The 13,048-nt window shown below is 38.0% G+C and overlaps 1 protein-coding gene and 1 long non-coding RNA gene across 2 annotated transcripts in view; one reads left to right on the top strand and one right to left on the bottom strand.

The window, feature by feature from the left end:
- Window positions 1-11,624, top strand: part of LOC110836328 (otoferlin) — a 28,374-nt gene extending 16,750 nt beyond the window's left edge. The window contains exons 18-32 of the mRNA XM_022077420.2: window positions 488-656; window positions 1,086-1,278; window positions 1,588-1,679; window positions 2,338-2,463; window positions 3,080-3,199; window positions 4,904-5,038; window positions 5,472-5,746; window positions 6,012-6,182; window positions 6,432-6,589; window positions 6,999-7,150; window positions 7,936-8,123; window positions 8,391-8,626; window positions 9,018-9,193; window positions 9,862-9,962; window positions 11,248-11,624. Of these exons, the coding sequence (XP_021933112.1) occupies window positions 488-656; window positions 1,086-1,278; window positions 1,588-1,679; window positions 2,338-2,463; window positions 3,080-3,199; window positions 4,904-5,038; window positions 5,472-5,746; window positions 6,012-6,182; window positions 6,432-6,589; window positions 6,999-7,150; window positions 7,936-8,123; window positions 8,391-8,626; window positions 9,018-9,193; window positions 9,862-9,962; window positions 11,248-11,404 (2,449 nt within the window). The 3' untranslated portion in view covers window positions 11,405-11,624. The remainder of the gene's footprint in view (window positions 1-487; window positions 657-1,085; window positions 1,279-1,587; window positions 1,680-2,337; window positions 2,464-3,079; window positions 3,200-4,903; window positions 5,039-5,471; window positions 5,747-6,011; window positions 6,183-6,431; window positions 6,590-6,998; window positions 7,151-7,935; window positions 8,124-8,390; window positions 8,627-9,017; window positions 9,194-9,861; window positions 9,963-11,247) is intronic.
- LOC110836333 (uncharacterized) lies at window positions 7,704-12,660 on the bottom strand. The gene is made up of 2 exons (XR_002545250.2): window positions 11,679-12,660; window positions 7,704-8,045 (listed from the first exon to the last, which is right to left on the bottom strand). It is a non-coding gene; the product is annotated as an uncharacterized LOC110836333 (long non-coding RNA).
- Between the last annotated feature and the right edge of the window lie 388 nt (window positions 12,661-13,048).

Here is a 13,048-nt window from a genome sequence, read left to right as displayed (position 1 = left end):
TAAAACGGCGCCGATCTGAAGGAAAACGTTTAAATTACGTAACACAGCACGGCTGATATTTTAAACTCTTTTTGTATCGTAGTACGGACAGATCAGAGAGATGATTAAGGAATGCCGGAGAAGAGAAATGAAAGAAAGGAAGAAAAGTGGTCTGGGATAAAGATAAATCATTACAGTGTAGTATACTAGATCAGTGGTATTCAACCTGGGGTACGCGTACCCCCGGGGGCACGCGAAGACATCTTAGGGGGTACGTGAAATTTAAAAATATATATATATATATTATTGTATGAAAAACACCGAATAATCAGTAATGTAATTTATTTAATTTATTTTAGATGTAGATTATATACTATGTATAACTTGAATTATACACCAACAACTTTTGGGGTACAAAGTTGAAGAGAAATTATATCTGGGGGTACGCGAACAAAAAAGGTTGAATACCACTGTACTAGAACATGCATATTGCTGTGATATTTTTTAGAATGGAGGTACTGTTCTGGGGTCTGCGAGATTTGAAGCTGAGTCCTTTCCTTAAAACGAAGCAGCTGAGAGTGAATATGTGGTGCGGGGAGTCGAATTTAGGCTCCGTTTCCATGAAAAACTTTAAACGCAATCCCAACTTCGAGGAGCCCTTGCAGTGCCTGGACGTGGTGAGTACAACAATATATTTCCATGGTTTTGAGCACTGTAACCCCTGTCCGGACACAGACACGGACACGGCGAGCGCCAATGTCTCTGCCGACACGGACACGGCGAGCGCCAATTTCTCTGCCGTCTCAAATGTAAGGCAACCATGCACTCTTTAGCACCGCTCAAGTCAGGGACCACAGGATTTAAGACAAAGTGCTTAGCCAAATATGTATTTATAGAAAAATGCCTCTTGTTAGAGCACAAACATACAAACATAAGAACCCTCATTTACGGTACTGAATTACGCAAAAAAAAAATATATATATAGGCCTGATGTATATTGTCTATTAGATCCTATTACGTATCGTTGTGTATGGATGTTCAGGTAAATTGTTAACCAACTTCATTATTCTAATAACTCCATAATCTGAATTGTGTTTATCTAACAGATGTTACCGGATGACAGAGTGTACTTTCCGCCTATGACTCTCACGTTGTACGACGCCTACATTTTAGGATACACTGCGTACCTGGGCATTCACATTGAGCCTACCGTTGCTCGTTTCTGGGTGGAACTGGAAACCTATGAACAGCGCGCAACCATGTTGAAATCCACCGTCTTCCCACAGATCAAGAAAAATGGTGAGTAACATTTCCATTTTCTCCTTGAAAAAAGTCGGGTAATATTAAATCTATTTTAGGATTCTAAGGTTATTGACCCAACAGAATTTCGATGTCACCGGTGCATTTGCTAAGGTCAAATTCTGGCGAAAGAGCCAGAATTGTTACGCTATGCGTTAAGAAATTTCCTAACTTGTTCTTTTTATGTTCATGAACGTAAAAGGAGTTCTGTAATTTTAATCTAATAGGCTATATATTTTATTTATCGAGTGTAAATTGCGATGTTCACAGATATTTAATACTGATTATAAGCGTGTGTTTGCACCACAGAATTCTGTACTATACAGCTTTATGACGAAGACAATGAGGACGAGAGCACACCGGCATTGCCCACCGAAGAGAGCACATGGGATATTGGCAATGTAAGTTACGTCACTTCAATCTGTTTCTTGACTTGGAGATCCTAAACCAAAATAAGAATTTCACATTTACAGCAGATACTTTCCGTTGTAGATCAAATTTACATTCTAGACCTTTAGGCTGCAATTTCAGAAGTTTTAATTAGCATTCTTTATGCCATAATACGTCTTTAACATAAATATATAAGCCTACAGTTATTATCTAACTAATTTTATTTGTACGAACACTGAAAGTAACAATATGGCGATCGAGATAAATAACTTGGTTCAATACGATGTGAAATTTGGATAGTTAGATGTTACAAACATATTTACAAACGTCAGAAATATTTGTGTTTGTTTAATTTTCTGCTGTATTTAAAAAAATTACTAAGACCTTTGAAGATGAATAAGGTTTGAGGTCGGACAAGCCGTGTACTCTTTATTTCCGTATAAATAAAAATTTCGGATACTTACTTTTCAAAATGATCACATGTTTTAACTTCTACGGGGAAACTAACCAAACTCAATCCTTGGAACAGAATATTTCTTGAGAACCTGAAATTCGCTCATCTAGTCAAGAAATTCTCCTCTACGAGAAGCGAGCTTCCGACAGCGATTTAACGTTCGGAGACCTGACACGCTCCAAGATAATATTAACTGATTTTAATTCTTCTTCCAGGTTCTGAATTTACTTCCTACAGGAATATTCACTGGGACAGAAGATGAAATAGAAATGACTATAATCGAAAAATCTCGCGATGATGATGCTGATAGCTGGTGGACAAAATACTTCGCGTCTAAAGAGGTAATTTCGTGTACTGCAAATTTTCTGAACCACTATTAAGCTCTTAGGAGACAATCAGTTAACCAGCTGCTGTAGTTATAGTAACTATAGGTTCCGAGATTAAGAAATAGCATAGTCGTACTAACCCTACATATTATCTGATGATACGAGGATAGGAAAAAGACAAATGTTTGAATTCAGGCCTTTCTGATTTCCTGTTTGACTCTAGGACGTCACTAAATTAATAGGTTTGTGTTCATAACTCACTGGAGTAAATTCCGTGGACATAAATGACAGTTTAAGAATGCACTTTTGCTTATACTTTGTACAAAGCACAACAGGACTAAAGATAAAGCTAAGGTAATTTTTAGGGCTTCAAGCATATGTATTACTGTGATGATAATGGCTTCATGATTATCGATCATAAATTATACTTCACTTTGAATATGCTAATCCCCTGATATGTTGTTGAAAATGAATGTCAAAATTATTATTTTTAATTGATTATAAAAAAGTTTAAATGTAATTTCAAAAGCACAGCAGATAATCTCACGACTTTTGATAAACCACTTTAAAAATTGTAAGAAGAGAAAAACTGATTACGTGCTTGTCTAGAAGGAGTGTGTTATGTTATCAGGGAACAGACGAAGAAGATTTCACAGACCAGAATTCAGAGCAACAACAACACCAAGATGCCGATGGAATATTGCTCAAAAAAATCAAGTCAATTTTAAAACAAGGAAAGGCTACACTTGAGGTAAACTCACCAAAGTATCAACAAAATCTTCTCGGGCAATCAGCCGCGTTAGCTGGTTACCGTAGTAAACCGACGTTTCGGGAACAAACTCTGTCCCCATATTCAGGGTTCTGATGTGACTGGATCCTCGGAAGTCGCCTGTGTACACAGGCGACTTCCAGCTAACACGGCAGATTGCTCGAGAAGATTTTATTCATTGTACTCGCCGCGAAAGTCTCAAATCCTATATCACCAAAGTATGTTTATCCACTTAGGGCTGAAATTTGTAAAATACTGCAATATATTTTAGACACGACATATTTGACGTTGTCCATTATCAGAAATATTTTATATACACGACGTTTCGGGATTTGGCTCTGCGTCCGTCTTTAGCCGATTTGTTGTCATTATACTGACGTTTTCTGAACTGTCAGGACAAGCCTAGGACCTTCTGAATACTAGGCCAACACATTATCTACTTCTTCCAAATCCCTCCAGTTCATTGCACATGCCCATTCAGTGATCTTATTCGAGGCTTCATGAAGCTAACTCTTAATTTCACTAAACTACGAGTTACAAAGAACGCAGTCCTTATTGAAGAGCTAATTGTCACTCAGATACTAGAGAAATTCCCTGCCTTTAACGGACCCAACGACGTTCATTACCGTGTCACAAGAACCCGTCATTGGTCCCAATGCTCAGCCAGATGAATCCCTATTTAAGATCCATTCTAGAACTGACCTCCCATTTAGACCTACTTACTGGAGTGCAGACATTATGAATATCTTTGTTTTTCAATTTTGTGCAGCCTCCTGCTTTGTCATCTGTCTTAATTCTGTAGTCACTGCAGTAATATTCCTATATATAATTTCACTTGATTTGAGTTAATTTTAAGGGTAACTGAGCTGGGGTATTTTAAGCCCATTGATAACGTAACTATTAATGCGTGAAAGTTTCATTGACTTTGATTTATTTTATGGGCTACTTTAAACAACCTCAGGGGCGTCCTTTGAGAGACTTTCATGAAACTCATCTGGTTAAATATTAACAAATGTACTTTTAATGTGCTCCTGTCTCTTTGAGGACTACACTACAGAACTGGAATAATGGAATCTATTAATACTGAAGTTAAATATATATCAGTTATTTCATTTGTAACAATAATTATACCAGATAACACAAAAATAAGATGAAGATTTCTGTCTTCTGGGTTGTTGCGCTGTGTAGTCTGGTCGATGTTTACCAACGTTTCAGAGGTCATACTGCCTCCGTCATCATGGCGATGACTATGAAGACTTCTGTCTTCTGGGTTGTTGCGCTGTGTAGTCTGGTCGATGTTTACCAACGTTGCAGAGGTCATACTGCCTCCGTCATCAGGGCGATGACTATGAAGACTTCTGTCTTCTGGGTTGTTGCGCTGTGTAGTATGGTCGATGTTTACCAACGTTGCAGAGGTCATACTGCCTCCGTCATCAGGGCGCCCTGGTAACGTTGGTAACCATCTACTAGACTACACAGCGCAATAACCTAGAAGACAGAAATCTTCATGCTCACCGCTGTGAAAACCTCAAATCTTACACAGAAATAAGATGTTTAAATATGATAAATATTCCAAAATCCCTATAAAATGTTATTGTACACATTAATTGTAATATTATTTGTGTTACTTTGCTATCTACCTTGCAACACATTTTTAAGCAACTATTTTTCTACTTTCGCCCTCAGATTTATCCGAACGAACTGGAGGCACAACCCGAGTTCAACGGTTTCTGTGATTTCCTGCAAAATTTCGACATTCTCAGAGGAAAGAAAACTGGAAACGACTTTCATGACAGAGAAAACATTGTTGGAAAGTTGAAAGTAGGTGTTACTTGGGCACATTTTACTTGAGAAAGCAAGCTATGATGCAGGCCCACAGAATGAAGATCTTATTGTTTATTTTAAATGCAGTAAAATTAACCCTTAAGCTGTCTAGAATTCCTAGTGAAGCGCAACAGACTTTGTTACAGAATCTTATATTAATATACTGTATATGGGCTCACGAAATGAGTTACCAAACTGAGGTGCGAGTTACGCAAGGGCCTCGTATTTACCTAGCATACATGAAGCCGTTTTCTCATTGTTCAGCCATTACTGTAAAAAGGTTTGTGTAACAGCTGCAATTTGAATAATACAAAATAGCCGACATTCCCATTAAGATCTGTAGAATAACCGCAAATCCCGCGCATAACGAGAGTCACCTGTACGCTGATGTTTCTATTTACGTATCGTTCAAAGATGCCGATGCTTTCAGGGAATAGTGAAACTGTACCGCTGGCCCCACGAGGAGGAAACTGTGTTTGTGACGAACAGTGGTTCGGACATCGCAACAGGAGGAATACTGCAAGACGTGCCATCCAACGCTCCTGAGAGGATCTTAGTTCGTGTGTACGTCGTGGGAGCCTCTGGACTCCGTGCCAAAGACGTCACCGGGAAATCAGACCCGTACATCGAGATCGAGCTCGGCTCTCTCAAAATCAGTGATAAAGAAAATTACATCTTAGAGGAGCTGAATCCTACATTCGGCAGGTACCGAACTCAAACTGGTTCCATGAACATAAGTTCTTAGGATCTCATACATGTGTACTGAATTAACCTAATTGGATCTGTGGCTTGATTCAAAAGAGGACAGGGAAATCCTCTTCTTCGCCATTACTTGGCGACGTTGTCTGGGAACCCACTCATATTCACACTTCTGGGTTGCGACTTCGTGTGACTCGTTGTTACAACATTTCCATCTTCTTTCCTGAACATGGAGACAGTATAGTACTTAAGGCCTTTGGTTTTTGTTTAGGGTCTTTCAGCTGGAGGCACAGTTACCGAATGATTACCAGCTGACAGTTCGTGTTATGGATTTCGACGTTTTTGGAAAGAATGACCTCATAGGAGAGACAAATATTGATCTTGAAAATAGATTTTACAGCAAACACAGAGGGACATGTGGACTGGCTAGCAGCTACGAAAAGTAAGTGAACCAATCGATTTTAATCTGGTAGTTTTCAAGAGTTTGCAAGTTACGTCAGCTGTATATTCTCACGATATTATTGGTCATTTGAACGTCATCTAGAAAATATTATCAACAACTGTTTTGTTTAGTTTAATTTTATACCCCTACGAAAGCGATTTCTTATTAACCTTACCTCCTGGGACATCTGTATATGCTACAAAATCAATTATTGCACTGAAGAACAAATGCATTTTCAAAATGTTTTAGGACTGGATATAACCGGTGGAGAGATGTTTTAAAACCGTCAGAGATATTAGAAGAGTTATGCAGGAAGAATAATTTAGGTAGTCCAAAATACATCGGCGGCCACGTTGTCGTAGGGCCATGCGAAGAAGACATCACGCAGCACATTTGCCATGGCACGAGTAAGTCATAATTAATTTATTAGTAATGAATGTGGTACCCAAAGCGGTTTCTGTAGAGAAAGTTTTAATGAATCTTATTAGGATTTGAGATTTTCACGGCGGTGAGTTTGAAGATAGCTGTCTTCTCATCACCCTGATAATGGAGGCAGCATGGACCTCTAAAACGTCAGTAAACTTCTACCAGATTACACGGAGCAACAACCCAGAAGACAGACATATTATTTAATGAGTCTTGTGTACGGTGTCGATATTTTCATACATGTGCGAATTTATTTACTGTGTGCTTCTAACAGAGAAACCACTTCGTAGCTAATATTCCGACGTTTTATGAAATCGTTTACACGGAAGAGATATTAATTTTCATTGCCTTGCCTGATCATGGGTCTTGAAAACGCTGTTTTGTTAACAGCAAACTCTGTGTGTGCACGCTACAATAAGGAGGAACTAGCACTCTACGCGATTAGAAGATGGCACGAAGTACCACATGTTGGCCACCACCTAGTGCCGGAGCACGTTGAGACGAGGTCTCTCTTCAATCCTAAGAAGCTTGGTATCGAACAAGTGAGTAAAATATAATATTACATTCGATATCCAACTGATCTACACTTATTTCATTACGGCAGTTTATTGCGAAAATGAAATATCATTGTGCTGTGCGTTCAAATTTCGGCAGGCCCATTTGTTATCCTGAATGCGATTTCTTATTCCTCCCTTACTTACTCTCACCTCGGAAATAAAATAGCATCTACAGGAAACTTTGTTCCAAGAACCAATTATCTTACACTAGGCATTTAATTATGTGTATGAAGTCAGAAATGACTTCGGGCTCTGTCCCCGCAGAGGCAAGTGGTTACGTAATGTCTGAGAACGCTCAAGTCTCTCGAAAGAGAAGTTCCGTTTCTCGCCACACAACCACTGTCTTCGGTTGGGATATGTCGCAATGTACCTGAAGATTCCTTTTACATTTTTTAATTGGTTATAATAGTGGAAAAGCGCCGGAACGAATATCATGGCTCGCCGGTTGTTTTATGAAACTCGTGGAACTTTTATCTCGCCCAGTGCAAGAAGATACAGATTTTGGGATTTTTGAGAAATGTGGAAAACCCGATGTGTCTCAGTGGCCCAACAGCTTCTTTATTGGCTCGTGACATCGTTCCACAACTCTCTTAAAGATTAATGAAAGTGGTTATGTCGGATATTTTATATAGACGTTTCGGGAGGTGGATATACTACCGCCTCCAGACAGATTATTTTATAAAATATCGGGAACTTTCGGAAACTAAGCAGGCATGCCCAGTGAAGTTCCACGTCGTCTTAACTTTTGAAGTGTTGCTCGTGTGATGCAGGGGAAGCTGCAGATGTGGGTAGACATTTTCCCAGTGGGAGAGATGCCCCTCCCCGTTCCGGTGGACATAACCCCTCCAAAGCCGCAAGAATACGAACTTCGAGTAATCATCTGGAATACAGAGGATGTGGTATTGAACGAATACAACGTCGTAAGCGGAGAGAACATGTCAGACATCTACGTGAAAGGGTAATGTCATACAGTCATAACAATCTCTTTCATTCAACAAATCTGGAGCCAAACGTAATTTGAATTATTCATTATGTAAAGAAAATTAACTATAGTTCACGATTTCCTAAGTACCAAAAAGTTTGTATCAGTATATTTAGTATGTCATTGTGTGTATTCAACCCAGCCTCGGTACGTTACAACTAACTATCAACCTGTATTTTGAAAAGTTTTCCGTGCAGACAGAACTCATCTGTATGTGTAAATGGACTTACTGCCTCTCTACAGGTGGCTACAAGGTATGGACTACCAAAAGACGGATGTACACTACAGGTCATTCACTGGGGAAGGCAACTTCAATTGGCGCTTCGTATTCCAGTTCAGTTATCTTGCACCAGAGAACAAAAATGTCATCATGAGAAAGGAGTCCATAATTACAAACAAGCTCGCCGAACAAAAGATCCCATGCCGCATGAACCTTGAAGTCTGGGACGACGATGTCTTCTCCGGGGATGACTTTTTGGGCAAGTCTATACCCAAATACCCTTATGTTGCATATAAGATCAAATCAACATTCCACTTAGTTATGGCATTTTTAAAAGTCCGTTCATTTTTCTCACGTCACATTTGAGGAACACGGGATATGGCCCATTCCCTAAAGAATAAAGTTACCCTCAACCTCAAACGTATATCGTATTCGTGACAATTCATAATGAAGACGCACTAATATTTGTCGATTTCGGTCTTCTGAGTTGTGACGCTGTGCAGTCTTATAAATGGCTAACAACGTGTTCTTCCGAAACGTCAGTAACCACCGCACGTCACGGACGAAGGCTAATCACTCCTTCGTATGCAGGAGGTTGTGGGTTAGAACGTCGGCTGGGAAGACTAAGGTTTTTCGTTTGTTTATTTCAGGGTTTTTGAGGTTTGACCTGTCACAGATGCCTAGAGGCGCTCCTTTGGCCAAACAATGCAGCCTCAGTATCACCCCAGAAGACGCACCCACAGTAAATCTCTTCAAAATAGGTCGCATTAAAGGCTGGTGGCCTTTCCAGAACTTGTCCGACAAAGGCGACAAGACCATACAAACGGTAATTATCCACCGGGTGATTTTTTTAGTTCTAATGATGAGATGATAATGTTGCGTCATATTGTGATGAATTATAATTGTTTAATTTTAACCGTCTAATCACAATAAAATATTTTATTAAATATTAAAATATTAAAATATTATTACTACAATTAACATTTAATATTTAAAATATTTAAAATATATTAATAGAATATTACATTTAGGTTTATATCGATTATACACCTGAAGATGGTTCATTGAAAACCGAAACATGTCGTGAAAAAGATGATGCTCTAATTGTAAATCGAACATTTCGATAGAAAGAGCATCATTTTAATATATTTTAAATATTAAATGTTAATTGTAGTAATAATATTTTAATATTTAATAAAATATTTTATTGTGATTAGACGGTTAAAATTAAACAATTACAGTTCTAATGATATTAAAATATTGATTATTTAAAAGGTTCACTGAGTTATGCACATTTAAAATTTAAAGCAATAAAATGTAGATTGTGGTTTTCTGTCCTGTGACGCCATGTATTTTCGTAGGTAGTTACGAGTGTTTCAGAGGAACATGTTGTCTCCTTCTAAAGGGTAGAAGGACACGTCTACCAGCATCACAATCCTGAAGCCCACAATTCTCATGAAGGGCGTATATTTATGACAAAACCTTCCTTTTCAGGGCAAACTGGAGGCAGAGTTCCAGCTCTTGACAAAGGAGGAGGCAGAAAAGAAACCGGTTGGAAAGGGACGTTCGCCCCCAGAGCCTATGGAGAAACCAAAGTAAGTTACCGAAAAATCGTAATTATTTTACGGCGTTGTATCAACTGCATCAGTTATGTAAAGCTGAATTAGTTATAACAGAGATCGGTCGCGTCTAGTAAATCTTGACGGATTGAACAGGGGACGACCGTGGCCTGTTTTAAGGCACGATCACAGAATTAGCTTTGAAGGGCTGAGAAAAACCATAAAGAATCTGTCAGGGTAGACAGTATATCGGCCGCGATTCGAAACTAACAGAGGTCCCAAAAAATGTTTCTGTTCCTAAACTTGTGACACAAAAGATAATTAACAGAGAAAAGGAAAGTATGCTAAACGAAAAAGATCCGAGACAACTTAACCTATGTTTGAAATACGACTTCAGTCGCATTATACACGTAAATGATGTTTTTTTTATCAGGTGCAATGGATAGCTGCCATTACTGTTTGTGGACTGAAAGCCTTGTACATGTCCACAAATTTCTTGCTAAAAGATACAATTAAAATTAAACGACTCCCGATAATTAATCGTAGTACGTGCGGACAAAACGTTTTAAACTTGTTTCCTTTATTGGCTTATTTCCGACAGAATGGAAATATTTAAAAATCAACATTTTATTGTAGCTTTCAGACACATTAGATTATCTGAATAACTTCGATATTAGCAATAGCTTATTTCTATAAAGACGAATCCTCATCAAAATAGCCGTAGGTCTTGTATGTAGAAACACTGAAGTAAAACTCTAAACAGAAAGTTTCTTAACATTTATGTCACAATAACTTTTCTCTTAATTCTGGTTGAAGTTTTTTCTCCTAACGTTTCAATATTTTTGAAATGCAGGCATATCACTTTCTTGTTTGGGTGTCATGGTATCTTCAAGTTTTGAATCAGATTCAAAATGTAGTTAAACCTAACTGAAAGACCGGTAACCATCACCTATCATCGCTATGGTCAATTTATCTCAAGACGTATTAAATCCAAGAGACGAGATTCTATGATTGCCGGATATATAAAAAAATCCAGCAATGCACGCAAATTTTGAGGTATACATGTCGATGAAAATGTTGATTGTGGTCGCCTGGGTTATTACACTGTGCAGTATTGTAATAGTTATCAAAATTTTCGGATTAACATCTCATTCGTAACGACTTATAATAATCTTATTTCTTTCAACTCCAAATAACCCTCATCATATGACACAGTGTCGTTAATAAACCTTTAAATGGACAACCCAGAATTAGCCTGTATATTCCCTGTCTCACAGATACACAATTACTTGTTCTTACCCTTCGTCTTTGTGTGTTTCAGACGTCCAGAAACTTCGTTCCTGTGGTTAAAAAACCCGTTCCGATCCTTCAAATATATTATGTGCCGTAGGAACATATGTACCATTATACTGATTGCGATAGCGTTGATTTTTATTTTTGGAATTGGAATCCATTTCGCGGTAACTTTGCTCCTTTAGCGGGAAGTAGCTGTCGATGCTTGTTTGAACAACTTACTGGAATCTCCACACCCTTCACACCGTGAAATAGCATCTGAACAACACAACTTTCGGACCGCTTTTATCACCAACTAATATTACGCCAAATGAGTTTCAGCCCCATGGGGCTATCGTCATCTGTTAAACTGTATTGTTCAAAATATTGTAAAATTCCACAATAAAGTCATGTTATTCAGAGTTATTCACCTTGTATCGTAGAATATTATTAAGTTTATTTTCACTGAAAATATGTTACCTTGCTTGTCATTCAGTTGAAGTTCATTGTTCCTGTCCAGTCCTCTCGTAGTTTAAAGTGCAGATATCCTGTCCGTTTAGTATTTGTTGATGCAGTAGTCGCGCCTTCTCGGTGCCACTCGGGAAAGTTTCAGTCCATTGTGGAGTACGTAGCTCTTCGCGTTGGCGGTGAACTCACGTGTTTATTACACTAATCGATATTTAGTATAGTCGGGACATTTATACTTTTCGAGTCTCAGTCTTACCAACTCATTTCTTACTGAGCTTGATCGATGATGAAATCGAAGTGCATTCTGTTGATTTAAAATCTTTCCAAGTGCCTACCTTTTTGTGCAACGAAATAATAGGTACCTAAATGTAATGGAAAGATTTTGCATTCATGAAGCAAAGAAAAAATAACTACAAAACGGACAGAATATCTACACTTCAGAACTACCGGAAGACTGGACAGGAATACGAATTTCAATTCCATGACAAGTGAGATGGCATAACTGTCCATGCAAGCATCTGCTCCAATATTAATATTACTGGGTTTATAGTCTTTTTACATCGTCTTAGTAAATATATAACACACACCTCTCATTAAAAATTGATATAACATAAGATTAATTTAATATTTAAGGATAGCTTATAGAAAGGTATTTGTATGTTAAATTAAATTGGGCACCCCGTTTAACTGGTATGGTTCCAAAGTATCGTATAGATCAACGATTTCTCGAAAGAGCTCCTCAACCAACCTTCGGAGAGGTATGCCAATACAGTGACAGAAATGAAAACAAAATAAAATGAACCCAATACCCACTATAAATGACGAGTAATGTCCATAAAGACAGCTGGTTAGTAGAGTAGTCATCCACACATAGTCAGGTAGAAAATGGTAGGTATAGTGTTCTGGATTGAAAACAACTAAACGAAAGGAAATGTTAGGTTATGTTCCGTTTCGTGACTTACAAAGTCTGTGAACCGTCTCTATCATAACATCTCACAGCATACATATTGCACGAAGCTTTCAATTTATACAATCTTCTGTAATATGCATAACAGATCAACATATTAAGAAAATTCCATTTTGAACTTGAACTTACATTAACTTAATCACGAGCTGTAACAGCACTCAGATAAGTTACAAGAAAATTAATCAGCTCACATGGGAAAAACTGGAGTTTAATCAAAGTTCAAGAACAGTGTGACACAAAGTCCGTATATTCTTACGAAAGCTGAATTTATTATGCCTTTTTTTTTGCAGGACGTATATAAAAGAACGTCCAATCCAGAACTGCGTCTGTGTGGTTTTAAAATTGAATAGATTTATGATTACCCACACTTAACATTTAAGAATTAAACATTATGCACGAGGGCATATGAAATGAT

This window comes from Zootermopsis nevadensis, unplaced genomic scaffold (assembly GCF_977971745.1).
Source record: "Zootermopsis nevadensis isolate Lab colony 2312 unplaced genomic scaffold, Znev_1.0 Znev_ptg000010l, whole genome shotgun sequence".
NCBI classification, from domain to species: Eukaryota; Metazoa; Arthropoda; class Insecta; order Blattodea; family Termopsidae; genus Zootermopsis; species Zootermopsis nevadensis.
Note: the sequence above shows the minus strand (reverse complement) of the source record. Positions and strands in the feature narration are given on the sequence as shown.